General features: G+C 44.6%; 1 protein-coding gene across 1 annotated transcript in view; it reads left to right on the forward strand.

The window, feature by feature from the left end:
• The first annotated feature begins 8,827 nt into the window (after positions 1-8,827).
• SPG7 (SPG7 matrix AAA peptidase subunit, paraplegin) overlaps positions 8,828-15,673 on the forward strand; it is a 40,774-nt gene continuing 33,928 nt past the window's right edge. The window contains exons 1-3 of the mRNA XM_054588970.1: positions 8,828-9,044; positions 11,095-11,197; positions 12,835-12,924. Coding sequence (XP_054444945.1) covers positions 8,862-9,044; positions 11,095-11,197; positions 12,835-12,924 — 376 coding nt within the window. The 5' untranslated portion in view covers positions 8,828-8,861. The remainder of the gene's footprint in view (positions 9,045-11,094; positions 11,198-12,834; positions 12,925-15,673) is intronic.

Consider the following 15,673-nt stretch of genomic DNA (forward strand, 5'->3'; position numbering starts at 1 on the left):
GTAGACTGCAACCCACTTAAACAAAAGCTCTTAGGGCCCCTGGGTAGTATTGACATATTTATGAGCCTAAAGTGGTCCTGAACCAGCCCTGGGCCAGGTAGCTCAGTTGGTTAGATCATTATCCCAATATACCAAGGTTGTGGGTTTGATCCCTGGTCAGGACACATACAAGAAACAACCAATGAATGCATGAATAAGTGGAACAACAAATTGGATACCTTTTTCTCTTTAAAGTCAATAAATAAAATATTTAAAGTGGTCCTAATATGGTTTGTGACCTGTTTGCTCAGGCTTACTGCCTCCAAGGGCTGTGCAGCTGTGAATGTGGCACCACAGCACCTACTAAGTGTCAATTATGCCAAGGTTCAGCTCCAATGAACATAAACACATGACTGGGCTATGGGCCAGGTTTCCAGTTGGGGGCATGAGAGAGGCAACCAATCAATGTTTCTTTTCCACATCGATGTTTCCCTCCTCTTTTTCCTTCCCTTCCCTTCTCTTAGAAATAAATAAGTAAATTTTTTTTTTTAAAAAAGGTCATGGCTATAGATTCTGAACTCAGCCTTTTGTAGACAAAGCCCCATGGACAACTCTTCTAAGATAACACAATCTTCATTCAATAGCATACACTCTGGAACCAATTCTGTCCTGTGACCTTGGGAAAAATACTCACCATTCAGGTCCTCAAGTTTTCCCGTCTGCAGTGGGGCTAAATGAGAGCACTAATACCTCCAACTTGGTTAAAACTCTGGCATGTAGTAGACATGAATGCCAACTTACTGTAAAACTAAAGAGATTGCTACATTAGCTCTGTGGACGGTCGTGAGGATTGTAGCACAGATAAGCATGGGCACAAGAATGGACGCAGTGCTCCAGCAGTTTGGAGGGCGTGGCTGCTGGCTCCCAGCAAGGATGGCTGTTCTTACCAGATGGTACAGAGCCTTAGGGTCTGGAAGTTAGGTGTCAGTAAACCAAGAGATGGACACATGACAACTCAACAAGGGAGAGAAAAACAGTTCAATTTAGTATGATAGGGAGTTTGGGGGAAAAGGTAAAAGATAGCATGTGAAGGTAAAGCGTAGTCAGGTTTTAGTGTTTTGTGAGCTGACAGATGGCCAATGGAGCTGTCCCATGTGTCATTTATGCATCTGCTGGTAAGAAGCAGAGACCTTTGGTGCTGGGTTTGCTGTGGGGGCTAATGCACCCTGGTCCAGGTCCAGGCTGCAGAAACCTGGATGTTAGTCACTAGCACTTCGCTGGAGCAGGCAGCCTCAGAACCACTCACCCCTTCCTGCTTCACCTGGTCCTTGTTCTGGAGACTGTTTTACGAGTACACATACCTTTCTCAACCCTAATATAATACTGGGGACTGCATAGGTGCTCACTAATACAGAACTTAATATATTTTGTCACTAAATCCAGCTTTAATTTGCAATTTTAAACTATCCAGATAATAAAAAGAAAAATTTCATGAGTTCATACTGCAATGCTACTGAACTGCTCCTGCATTTTAGAGTTGCATAGTGTAAATCCAGGGTGTCCAACCTGCAGCCTGCAAGCTGCATGTGGCTCAGGATAGCTATGAATGCAGCCCAGTACAAAATTGTAAATTTACTTAAAACATTGAGATTTTTTTTGTAATTATGTGTCACAATGTATTTAATGTGTAGCCCAAGACAACTTTTCTTCTTTCACTGTGGCCCAGACACACCAAAAGTTTGGACACTGTAAATCATCTTCCAGTGACCCTCAGCTCAGCACTCATGCTGTCCAGCAATGCTGGCTTCACCAGGCCCCAGGGGAACTGCTGCCTTGCCCTCTTTCCCCAAACCTCCCACACAGGTGCTTCAGTTCTTCCCTTCTGCGGAAGCGAGGACTATAAACACAGCCCACAGGATTTGTTTTGTTTACTCTGTTTACAAAACTGTAACCTCAGATAGGATTGCCTCAGAGCCCAAGTAATAAGTAAACTGTCAATTGAAATAGCCCTGGCTGGTGTGGCCAGTGGATTGAGCACCAGCCACCCTACCAAAGGGTCACTGCTTGACTCCCAGTCACGGCACATGCCTGGGTTGCAGGCCAGGTTCCCGGTAGGGGGCGCGCATAGGGCAACCACACATTGATGTTTCTCTCCTCTTTCTCCCTTCTCTCTAAAAATAAATAAATAAAATCTTTAAAAAAAAAACCAACTAAAACAGCAGGGATGGAGATAGCAAAACCCAAATTGCATGCTTTGATTGAAGCATATATAAAGACAAAGTATCCTCCTGTCTTCAAATCATGTCCAGTTGAACCCAATCAGCTCTCAAGCCTCCAACCATAGCTGGCCGTGAATTTTTTGAAACACAGGATAGGATCCTCTGGGGAAAAATGCTGAATGCGCCCCTGGGTAGTATTCACTACCCCTTGGTGGCTAGCTATGATCTGCTGGTGTGTATGTTTTTCCTGGTTGGGGGTAGGGGGCTGGGAGGGACTCAAGTGAGCTATGATTCAAATTTTATGTAGAATTGGCCACCTCTTCCTATGTCAAATTAGCCCTTTGAATTACAGTGAAAAGTGGGCAGTGCCTGAAACCGTTTCTCTGAGAGCTGAGACTGGTGGCTGCTGCTCCTGGCCAGCCTGTCAGAGAGGGTGGCTTATCTAGGTGCTCAGGCTGTGCAGTCACGTCCTGTTGGCTCCAGCCAGCCTTGCCTCCATGGGGCTGTGGGTCCAGCAAAGCAGTCAGCCACCAGGGTAAACTTGAAGCCACCCAGGCTTTCTCGTGCTCTCTGAAGACCAGTCCCTTTCACGCCACCTCACTTACATCCAGAGAGCATTTTTCTCTCTGTCCTTGTTGCAGCCTCTTCCTGCTCTCCCATTCCCCACTTCTGGCTCTCTAGACTCTATGTGCCAGGAAACAGGTCAAGTGATGCTTTTACAACAGACCAGTCCTTGCTCAAAATCCTCCACACCCTCCACCTCAAGCACAAAGGCAGGGTCCCGACAATGGCAGCAGAGCCCAGCACCATCAGGACACTCCAGGTTGGGCCTGCCCCCAGCCCTGCCCACTTCTTCCAAGCTCCCTCCTCCATGCCTGACTCTCATCCCAGCACACTCCCAACTGTCCTGGAAAGACACTCTTCCCTTCACTCCTGCTCTAAAGTCCCCTCTCAAAGTAACAAATTGGCCCTGGCTGGTGTGGCTCCGTGGGTTGAGTGCCAGCCTACAAACCAAAGGGTCACCAGTTTGATTTCCAGTCCAGGCAGATGCTGGGTTGCAGACCAGGTCCCCAGTAGCGGGGTGTGTGAGAGGCAACTACACATTGATGTTTTTCTCCCTCTCTCCCTCTCTTCCCCCTCTCTGTAAAAATAAAATCTTTTAAAAAACAGCAAATTGTACTTTACAAATATTTTACCACAATTTTCAAAAAGTGCCCTTCTCTGCAAAGCATGCCCTGAGCTTACCCTATTTCAGGCTTTATTTGACTCTGTGGCCACTTACAATCTTCTCACATACCATGTGCTTTGTTGACTCATTTTACTTTTTTTCCCTCTCCTGTCACTAGAAGGGAAGCTTTTTGAGGACAAGCATCATTTTGCTCACTTCTGTGTCCGCAGTACCTAGGACAGTAAATATGTGTTAAAGACAGTTCCATTTTATCCCATAAAAATCTCCCTTTCTTTCTAGTCCTTCATTCTCTGTAACTGCTTTGGTAGCTTCTCCCCAATCCCTCCAAAAACTCACCCCATGAAACTACCCACCTCCCCCTTTCACTCTCTCTTCCCCTCTACCTGTCATCAACTTTAGGACCATAACAGCTCTGGTGTGGCTTTTGTCCATGCTTTTGCACCTCTGCTCATTTCTTTTGACCTATTTTTGTCCTTTCTCTTTTTGTTCTGCATTACCAAACACGCAGGAATGGAGTAGCAATCTCTGAGGACAGGGAGTAAGAAGTATGGGCAAAGCAAGATTTTCTTTATTTAGCAGGTTGGCAGAAAAGGCAGGGATATCTGTAAACACTCGTTACTGAGCCTTTTTCCCTGCCACACTGTGGCGGCCCAAATTCAATGTGGTTCATGGGAACTTCTACAGAGGCAGATCCACCACTGATTTGCTGAAAAAAACACCATGACCATACGTCCAGCCAGCTGGTGAATACTCTGTGCCTTAATGGAAAGGCACAAAAGCCTGGACTGTCCTCCTTTAGGGAGACAGCATACTCTGTTCAACATGTCAAAATGGAGCAGCTCTGCTGACAGTTGCTGTCTATGGATCATAGAGTGGAGATATAGCCCTGACTATATCTTATCACTGGCTACATTTGCTTGCCAGAGACAAGCAAATAGAAAATCCTGTTAACTACAGGACACATTCAACTGAAAACTGCTGGGAGACTATATACAGACAAGCTAACTCTTTCCCATATCATTCCCATAACAAGTAACCCCTGGGACAGAGCAATACATGGCTAGTAACTTTTAGGCATAGGCTATATACTGGACAACCAGACGCAGTCCTTCTTTCCTGGTAGCTGAACCCAGATGAGGCTTCTGAACCCATACTAGGGAGTTGAGAAGGAAACCTAGACTGCTGGTCAGCAGTGACTCCCCAGTGGCTGGTAGACCTAGACAGACAAAGTTCATAAGAAGGGGGTAGACTCATAACAAGGAAATGAAGATGGATCCCATTTTGTGGTGACTGGATCTAGGGACTCAGATGGGCTGTCCCAAGTCCCTCCTGTAGCCTCGGCTGCTTCGCTCTGTGTGGGCCAAATTCTCTCCAGTCACAGCTAGCTTTCTCCTTGGGGTGGGAAAGGTGCCAACAGCACTTTGGATTTATCCTTCTACTCCATAACCCCAAAGGCAAGGTCCCTTCTCCATCTTCAGGTAGAAGTCCCAAAGAAGGACTCCTCTGGGCTGTAGCCAGTGATCAGATTGGCTATATCTCTACTCTGTAATCCACAAGTGATTTTCCCATTCTTGAACCAATTAATGTGTTATCAGTGTGACACTATGAAAGACTGGGATCACATGATTGGGGAGTTTTGCTGAGCAGGTCTGAACAACAGATACCTTCTATAATCATCACTATGGTCAATAGCCTCCAAACTGACTCTCAATAACCCCTTCCCCCTTAGGTCATCCCTGCCACATGGTACTATGTCATGGGAGCAGCCCAATAGAGAGTCCACTTAGTGACGAGCCAGGTGAGGGTTTCAGCTCAGAAGCCCATTTTCCAGTGCTAGACAAGCTTTAAATGACTGTAAGGGCTGTCAATTCAACTGCACCCATGTATGAGACCCTAAGCAGCCAGAATTAGCCAGTCAGCCACTCCTGGATTCCTGTCCCTCGGAAACTGTGAGATAAACACTACTTGTTTGAACTTGCTAAGCTTTAGGGTAATTTGTTGCAAAGTAATGGATAGCTGATACAATCAACAGAATAAGTGGTTAATTAATTTGGTAAGTATTGTCCCCAGTTATGGGAATTAAAATTATGAGGAGAGGGTACAGACCCTGCCCTTTCAAGCTCTCTCCTAAATATCTGTTCAAAGTCCCACACCAAACAGTCTTAAGAAATATTGAGGGACACATAGCCATTTAGTCAAGTGCAAATTTCTGTACAGGTTTTTTTTGCTAGTAGAAATGGACTTTTCATCATTTCAAGAACGAAATCTGTGATTATGACATCTTGTTGCACACGTGATGAGTAAAACCCAGTTAACAAGTGATATGAATAGAAATAGTTTCCTAAGACACATCTTTAGTTCAGAAACAAAGTTTACCAAAATTTCAAAGAAATAAATACGTTTATTCAAACATTCCACAAGGGAGTATATTTTATAGAAGACACCCTAATATTAGGCAAATACCTAGCTGTAGACCAGGTCATTCAAAGCTGCATGACTTAGCCTCAGCAGGATGAGCTCACCTTCATGATTACAGTGCAGCAATTATATTGTGCAACAGTCCAAGAGCTTCAAAAGCCAGGGTAAGTGTGGAAACAACTGAGCTTTTAAAAAATGTTTAGAAGTGTAGTTGCTGCCAAGCTGCCTAATTTGGAAAGGAACAAGTAATTATTTGTTCTGACATTAATTAAGGAAGACTGGATCTTAAAACCAAAAAGATCAACTCCTGTTTGATCTTCTGATCTCTGCTAAGGTCTTATTCCTATTTTACAGGCAAGGCACCAACAAGTGTTCCAAAAGCAGCTTGCCTGAAGCCCTTTAGCTAATACCGAGCAAGGACTCCACCACGCTGAGGAACAGAGGGTGGAGTTCTCAGAATGGGAGTGGGACAGATGTACTCTTCCTCTCTCCTTAAGGCAGCCCAGACTGAAAGAGTAGCCCTTCTACAGCTACCGAGGCTCATTTTGCTCACGGATCTTGAACTGGATCTAGAATGAATGGCATCTGGTATCAGGGTGGCAGTGCAGAGACCTAGCACATGCCCTGAATCAAACTGGGAGTTCACTGTGAGATTGCTTCTCAGACGGTTAAGGGAAGCCACGTTGAAACATCCTGGTGAACACAGAGTTCAGAGAGCTGAGGAAGTACAAATTTGTAAACAGAAGTTGCAAAGTACCCCAAAAAACAAATAAAGATAGCGGTGACAGAAATGGCTGAGAGGAAAGTGAAGCTGGTGTCCTGGTGGGAGATGAAGTAGGGCCTGAGAGCCAAGTTAGATCCAGTGACCCAGCTCTCTTCTACAGAGCCTTCTCCTCTAGGTCCAGGCCATGGGGCACCTGAATCTTTAAATTCCTTTGGCACAGGAGCCTCTGCTCAGAGCCATTGCAGAGATGGGACTGAAGCAGGGTGGGGTTGAGTCATGATTTACCACTCACCTGAGGCCTGGGACACAGCCAGCCTTCAAAGCACATTTGTTAAATAAATGTTTGAATAAATTAATCAAGTTTGTTTTCCCAGAAACTCATTTCCCACGACACCCTAGGAATAACTCCTGGATATGAACGCTTTCCTGGTTCGTAAGTTGTTTTCACATACTGTAATTGCATTTTATCTTGACAACAACACTGTGGGAGACCCAAGGCTGATATTAGCCTCACTTGGCAGATAATTATCATCCCCATTTTACTGATGAGAAAATTGTGGCTTGGAGAAGTTAATAATATGCTCTAAGTCACAGGCTGAGAAGGACAGAAGCCAGCGTTCCTTCCCCAGAGGCTGGCCCCCTGCCATCACCCTGCACTGCTTACAAATGAATCACCAGGTAAAGAGGTTTGAAGCATAGTAACAATTTTATTTCAAACAATATGACGGGATTGCATCTTATATTTTTCCCAAACACATTCACGTTTGTTAGAGGCTCTGAACTGGGTGATGAGGGAAGAGGCTGGAGGGTGGGGAGCTTGGTCACTTCCTGTCAGGGAGGCTTTGCACAAGGTTCCAATAAGGCAGAGAAACCACTCCGGTAAGTTTGATTACAGTCACAGGACTGGTCTGCAGAGAGAGTGAGGGCAAGACACAGCGAGCAAGATGGCATAAAGTGCATGAGACAATTTAACCAGGAAAAGAAAAAAGGGTGAAGGAGGAAAACTGGGGAGAATGGAGTGTCTATGAAGACAAATTGTAAGAGGACGACAGAAACAAAAAGAAAGGCAGTTCAATTGTGTAAATCAGGGGCAGCCCTAGGCTTAGTGACTGCTTGCTCGACCAATGAACCACAAATAAAAACCTCTGCAAAACCAGGTCTGCCAGAGAACCGAGGACCAACTATCAGATCATTTAACTTAAGAAAAAAAAAAAGTCCCCAAACCTTCCTAGTTTCAGGGGGTAGGAAGCGGAAGGATATACTAGTCAGACATGTTACTTTGTAATACTTAAGACAATGGTGAGGGGTTCAGAAACCAGTGAGACCAGCTCTGAAACTCTGGTATCACTTCTTAGATGTGACTGGACAGATTAAATTTTTCTGAGTCTGTTCCTCATCTGTAAAACAGATATTAATGAGAGTGATACAGAGCCAGACACTAGTTAGCACTCAGGAAGATGGTTATTATAATGATTCGTCCTTCGAAATTCAGGGAATACAGAAAGGCACAGAAACGAGTATGTCACCATAACCCTACCTCCAAAATACATCCACCTTAGTTTTGCTTTTCCTGCTTAACAAGCTTTTCAGCTCTCAACAACCAGCAGTCTCAGAACTAAGCATTCAGCCACAGAGCTAGAACGGGCCGGAAACGGGTGGGTAAAGTCAGGAAAGAGCCGGCAAAAGTCAGGACCCCGCACGTGCACTGCCTGAGCCAGAGATTAGACACCACTCCTCACTGCTCACTCCCCAAGAGCAGCGAGCGGGCTATAGTGTTCGGGAGGTGATCTTGCCCACCTGGGCTGCGAACGACTTTTAGAAACGAGTCAGCGTGCCTCCAGAATACAGTTGAGAAGATTGTTGTCTACTCAAAACTAAACATTTGTAGAGCGACATTCCAGACTTGTGCCCGCGATGGGGTTACTCTGCACCCCCTCCTCAACGTTCTGACTCTTAACCTATCCGCGTGAAGGGCCCTCTCCGCGCTCCTCGTGCCAAGGCGCGGCCCGGTCGGGATCGGCTTCCTCTTTCCACCCTATGACCAGGCGCTTGCTGCAGCCAATCCTCCCCACCAGCGGCCCGGCGCCGGGTCGCTATACCTTCCCTCTCGGGCCCGCCAGCCTGCAGCTATACTCTCGGTCACACCACCGGATGACACCTCAATAAACGGCTAGGAAATCCCACTCAGACCCGTGACAGTAGCCGAATAACCCTGGAAACCAGACTCGAGGACTGAGCCTCGGCGCCAGTCGCGCAAGCGCCTCACGGATGCCCCGATCGCGCAGGCGCTCTGAGGAGGCTCCGGCTGCGCCGGCGCCGCTTCCGGGCTAACATGGCGGCCGCGTGGCTGCTGTTGCGGGCCCTCCGCCAGGGCCCGGGCCCGAGTCCCGAGCGGCTGCGGGGCCCCTGCTCGGGCTGGGGCCCAGGCATCTACGCCGGGGTCGGGAGGAGGTGGCCGTACTTCGTCCACAGGACGTCGATGGGTGTCGCCGGGGCTGGAGGCCGAGCCTTGCAGGTAACTTCGGTCTCGTAGATGCCGGGTCCGGCCGGGTTTGGGAGGAGACATCGAACCCGCAAAGGCCCTGGCTTGGGTGTTTCCAGCATGTACTTCGTGTGTTGAAATTTTTTGCCCGTCTTTCTTGCGATTTAAAGTGAAAACAATAAGAGTTTCACCATTATATAGCGGAGAAGTATTTTACGCTTGGCTCGCTGGATGAATTCTAGCGCCTTCCATACAGTAGTTAGCCACAGACGTCAGTGGCCGCCTGAGGGATTTGTGTGGGCAAAATACAACGTAGCCGTATATAACTTTTGTCGTGTAGCTTCAGATGTTATCGACACAAACTCGGGGAGCACCCTCTATGTGAAGGCTGTGTTCCAGGCACTGCTATGGTTGACATTTCATCTTGAAAGTAAACCCTAAGTCTTAGTGCGTTTTTGGCTGTTGTTTTTACCCCACCCCTCTCTTAGGAGTTCAACCCTCACATTTTAGGGCAAAATTTATTATTATTAATACATTTTAAAATAATTTGAGGACCAGTTTTCATTATAAAGCTATTCTAGGTTATTGGCCACTTTCCTGAATCTGAGGGCAACTATTATGCTTAAGAAAAAAAATTACTTATTTTTAGAGAGAGGGGAAGGGAGGGAGGGAGGGAGAAAGGGAGAGAAACACCCATGTGAGAGAAGTATCTATCGGTTGCCCCTCTTATATGACCCCACCAGGGACAGGCTGCAGCGCAAGCATATTGATTCCCAGACGGGGAATCAAATGCGTGACTTTTCACTTTGTGGGACAACACTCAGCCAACTGAGCCACACAGGTCAGGGTCAGGGCTTTTTTGCTTTTGATTCTGTTGAGAAGGAACATAATTATCTTTCTTTAGTCTATAAATATAAGGGCTGAAATAGGCAATTCATACATACTTGTAAAATGAAAGCAAATTATCTCACCAGTGGCTAATAGTAGTAATAAACTAAGTAAACTGGTTTAAACAGTCTGGGGCTGACTTTGAAGAATGATGATTTGTGTGTGTGTGTGCGTGCGCGCTATATTTAACACATTGATGTTACTTATTAGATCCAGTTCACACTCTGCGGCCCTCCCTTATATGACTTTTGGTTATTTCTGAGCCTAGAATAGTAGTATTAATTAAATGGGACAGTAATTGTATGGACTGGGAATTTTTATTCTATTGCTAAAGGAAAGTGCATGTAATGTACTCCTCATCGAAGAGCACTGAGCAAGGCGTTGCTTTTCTCCATAGCAACAGCAGACCAGGAAGGAGCTAAGGAAAAAAGTTAAAAATAAATAATGAAACAAATGAAGAAATTGCCAACACAGGAAAAGTTAAATTGGTTCTCAAGATCATGAAATTCATTCAAATGGGAGAATGCTCATTTTGAAAACACAACTTTGGAAACAGAGACTGGTAAACTGCCATAGTACCTGGAAGTGTTCTGCAAGGAGCGGTTGTCTTGCGGTGACAGGAGCAAAGGGTTTGGGCAGTCACGGAGGCCTTTAGGAGCTTCTGTTCTTTTTGCCCTAAGAGAGAGGCGTGAATCTTGAGGCACAGAATGATAGCCCGTGCTCCATGCCTTTAGTTCAGCATTTCTTAGACTGACTTGCTTGCTTTTGATGTTTTGATATCTTTTTTAAAAAAATCTCACCCAAGGATATATTTTTATTGATTTAAGAGAGAGAAAGATAGAAACATCAACATGAAAAAGAAACCTTGATGGGTTGTCTCCCCTTCCTGCCCCGACCAGGGAATGAACCGACAACCCAGGCATGTGCCGGGACTGGGAATCAAACCTTTCAATTTGTGGGATGATGCACAACCAACTGAGCCACACTAATCAGGGCTTTTTTTCTTTTGATATTATGTCAAAACTTTGAAATAATTATCAGACTCTCACTTCACATTTCAGGGCAATATAAACATTACAAATAGATAAATATTTGAGATTTTAGAAAAGATTTTGCATCAGGGAATTAGTCCACATTGCTTTGGTGTGCTATGATGTTGATGTGACTGATCCTGGGTATCATTCTTTTTTTCCAGAGTTTGCAGTTGCGACTGCTAACCCCTACCTTTGAAGGGATCCATGGATTATTATTGAAACAGCATATAGTCCAGAATCCAGTCAGACTCTGGAAGCTTTTAGGTATGTATTGAAAGACAGAAGTGACAGGCAAAGTCTGTGCCATTTGTGAATAAATTAGGATAATATTGCTTCTTTGACATTGACAGAAAAATGAAATCACTAGTAGGAGCTTGGTTTCTATTTATTGTGAGCCCTCAGGTGTTCTGAAATGAAGTTTACAGAAAGGAAGATTGTCTAAGGTCAGAACAGGCCATTTTTACTTATTTTGAACTTTAAAAAAATTTTTTTGTAGTTACTGATTTTAGAAAAAGGAAGGGAGGGAGAGAGAGAAACATCAATTTGTTGTTCCATTTATTTATGTATTTATTGGTTACTATTGGTATGTGCCCTAACTGGAGATCGAACCCGCAACCTTTGTGTATCTGGATGAAGCCCTGATCAACTGAGCTACCTGGCCAGGGCCTTTTCTCTCCCTCCCTCCCTCCCTCCCTCCCTTTTCTGGTGTATAATGATAATTGGGCTGCTTGAAAAAGTTTTGTCATGTTCTCTAACCAGCTCCAAGAGTGTTTGTAAGGATCTGCAGAATGGCTAGTATGTTTTATGTCCAGAAGGTAAATAAAAACAGCTTGGAAATAATTTGCTCTCACAGTAGAGTTGCACTGTTCAGTGAGACTTTGTACATTTTGCTGTCTCTCTTGACCTTAGGTGAAAGGATCCTTAGAATTAACATCCGTAATTTTACTCCCTCTTTTATCCAGTTAGAATAGGGAAAAAGTAAAATCTTCTGAATCCCACTGTACATTAAACAGCCTGGTGCCCACACATGGTCAGGAAGAGCTGTAACTTGGGCGCAGTTTGCATATCTACTGTCTGTGTTTTCTCATTTAAATCTGCACACGCACCCAGTGGCACACACTTCACCCTCCAGATAGCCTGAACTGTGTCAAGTGGCCATCAAGATAGTTTCACTTGTGATTCTGTTAATGTCTGTAAAGAAAAGTACAGCTCAGTCATCTTTTGAGAATCTTTTCTCTCCATTTTTTAACACTGATTTGTTCAGACCTTGGGTAAGACAGAGCCTTTTGTGTGAGGAATGTTATGTGGCCCTGTCTTGGTGATGGTGACAGTTGGCTCGCTGCCTTACCGCATGTGCCAAAGCTACTTGTGTCATTCATTTGTTTAAGTTCATTTAAAATGACTGTATAGGCCCCGGCCAGGCAGCTCAGTTGCTTAGAGTGTTGTTCTGATACATCAAGGTTGTGGGTTTGATCCCTGTCACAGCACCTACAAGAATCAACCAGTGAATACATAAATAGGTGGAACAATTAATCAATGTTCCTTTCTCCCTCTCTCTCTCTCTCCCTCCCCCTTCCTCTCTCCCTTTAAAATCAATAAACAATTTAAAGTGATAGTATGCATTAAAGGGATTGTTCTCTAGCAAACTCATGACACTTTTGAAATTTATGTTCATAACTAATTTTCATTTCCTCACATTGACTAATTTAAATTACAAAAATACTTCATAGGTTGAGGTAGTTTATTCTATGGTTTGTAAATACTGTACTATTCTAGATCTTATAGATAAAGGTTTCATATAGTTTCTGTTTGGTTTGGTTATTCAAGAATATACTCTTCTCCTAAGCGTTCCCCTATAGTTGCAGATCTTGATTGTTTAACAGTTTCCCTATTCCTTGTAGGTGGAACTTACTATTTTAACACCTCAAGGAGGAAGCAGAAGACTAAAGACCATGATAAGTCCAAGGGGCGGACCCCTGAAGACGATGAAGGTAGCTCTGTTAGATCTTCTGGAATAATGGCTAGTTTGGTGTCTTCACATGTACATTCTAAGCAACAGGAAACCTGTCTTAAACGTAGGGCAAGCCCAGGCACCTGTGCTCCCCTCATCCTGAGCACACCTGTCCCAATCTGTAATGCCACTGCTGGATCCTTCTTGTTGGTTCTTTTAGAGACGCTTGTGTCAGCACCTGTGTCCCTCGTCTAAAGGCACATTGCATTTCTGTTTTCTGTGTGGAAAAGGTGAATCTTGGATCTACCCTGAACTCAGAGTTCTGGGATGGGAGGAAGGCACCAGGGCTCCTCGGCTGAACCCACCCCCATACACACCTGCTTAGTATTGCCACTGCCCCAGGCTGGAGAAGCTGCTCCCAGAGGGAAGGAAGGGGCATTGTGTGGCCTTGAAGAAAATAGGAGATCACTGTCCTATAAAAGGACCACTGTGATCCTGCGTTGGCCCCCAGCCCCACTTCACAGTAAAGTCACTTGCAAATCTTAAGTGTCATCTCCACTCTGGAATTAGGACTGGATGATCATGTAAAGGGTGAGGGAAATAAAAAAGTAAGTTTGAAGTGAGTTGATCTCTAAAGTGCAAGAGGGCTGCTAGGAGCTGACGATAATGAGGAGGGGCGCACTGGGGGCAGCCTGTGCTAAGGGTGTGGTGCCGGTTGTGCGAGCCAGTTTTTATTTGAAAAGAATTGGACTTTTGTGAAGAAAATGGAACAGGTGTTTATTGGAGTCCAGATTCAAGCTGTTCTTTTATTGTTTTTTAGACATATTTGCAAAGCTGTCTTATTTAACACCAAGCTGTATCTTTTGAAAATTGTAGACCTGTTCAACACTCTATGAACAGATGGTTGTGAGTCACAGGCTTGCTTTAAATCCCGTTCATAGTGGGTGTGGGTTATGTGCAAAGGACTGAGGAACAACAGTTGATTTGTGCACTGTAGCCACCCAGCCAGGAACAGGGGATGTACTCACAAATTCAGTATCTTAAATGTATTGAAAATAGACATTTTGATCATATAAAACCTCTGAAGGATATATATTGTTGGCATGAGCCTCATTCATGTTAGTGTGTTGTAGTTAGTTTGATGACTGTCAATGTTGTTAATTAGAAAACAAGACTGAAAATTAAATATTTTAAATACATGGTTTCTAAATAATTAGTACTCACCTGAGAACATAAATTAGCTTTTCTTTTCAAAATAAGTGGTAGCCTTTATTTAGCTGCATTTTGTGAATATGAGCTTTACACATTAGGTACATTACTGTAATCTATTATAACAAGATATGATATCTCAGATTTACCTTCATGTTTTCAAAATGATTACTAGGACAGCCTCAGTGGGGTTATTTTTAATTGATTTGGGGGGGCGAGTGGTGGGGGGAGAGAGAGAAATATCGATCTGTTGTTCCACTTACGCATTCATCGGTTGCTTCTTGTATGTGCCCTGATAAGAGATAAAACCTGCAACCTTGGTGTATCTGGACAAGGCTGTAGCCAACTGAGCTTCCTGGCCATTGCCTCAGTAGGTTTCATTTGTGGGGTTTTATTTTTCAACTTTTGAATTTCTTTATTTATTTTACTGTTCTGTGTTTTGTCATGTGTGCTTTTAAGCTGATTTAAAAACCTTTTGAATTTCTCTATAAACTGATTGTCATAGAGGAAGGTAGTGTGTTTGTGGGTGGTGTGTAGAGGCAGGGCAGAGAAGAGCAGGTGCACACTGAGTTCCAGCTGCACTCTTGTCCTTGGAGAAGTGACCATATATGCAACTTGGTGTGGACCTTTCACCCCAGGCTTTGGGCTGAGCCCTGTGTTCGTCCCAAGTCCTCTCTGCTTTCCCCCTGAGCAGACGAGCATGTTTGCGCATGAAGGAGCACATGGATTCTGGGGAGGGCAAATAAATGGTTGACGCTTTGGCTGTTGAGGCAGGTCTGGACCCATCTTGGTCAGAACTGGTGAAGGATTGTGCTTATATTTTTCAGTGGGCATCATTAACGACAAATTTGGTATAATCTAGTTGCTTTGTTGGGAAGGATGGCCCACACTACACAGGTAAGCTTCACAGGAGTAGTTCTGGGGCCTCCCTCATTGTAAACACAGGTACCTGATGGTTGTAAGGACTGGGGTAAGATGGCCATGATCATAAAAAGCACCACATAAATAAAATACAGCACTTCCCCTCCATCTCAGCAAAGGGGGTCACTTACCTGATGGGGGGATTTGGGAGGAAGGCTGTGGTCTGGCCTTTGGTGGGTCACTAAAACCCAGCTCACCTGTAGGACTCTTTCCCAGCTGTGCTCTGGGCCAGAGGGAAGTGACCGCTGCCTGTGTTCCCTGTCCCTCCCCAAAAGTTTTTCCCTCATCCCCGTCTCCTTGGATTGTTATTCTGTCCATAGTCTGCTGATGTCGACTCACCTCCCCTGAGGTTTCCTCATGTCTTTAGATCAGGCTGAGTCTTGTCTTTTTCCATCCCCGAGAACTGAGCTTGAAGCTATCTGCGTTCTAAGTAGGGTATTAATAACTGAGTAATGTTATTTGTGTGGGGCGGGGGGGGGATCTGATGGATCTGAGAAAGAATTGTTTGAGAATATTCCAGAATTAAGTGGTCCCCAATATATGTCTGAAGACTAAACAGTATATCTTGCTCTTTTTAAATGTACTATTTTCCAGTGTTATTGTGATGAATGTCATACAACTTATTTGAATGTTAACTCATAATAAGATCAAGGTAGTGG

The sequence above is a fragment of the Pteronotus mesoamericanus genome, unplaced genomic scaffold (genome assembly GCF_021234165.1).
Source record: "Pteronotus mesoamericanus isolate MK-2021 breed Mesoamerican mustached bat unplaced genomic scaffold, CSHL_Meso_final scaffold_165, whole genome shotgun sequence".
Taxonomy (NCBI): domain Eukaryota; kingdom Metazoa; phylum Chordata; class Mammalia; order Chiroptera; family Mormoopidae; genus Pteronotus; species Pteronotus mesoamericanus.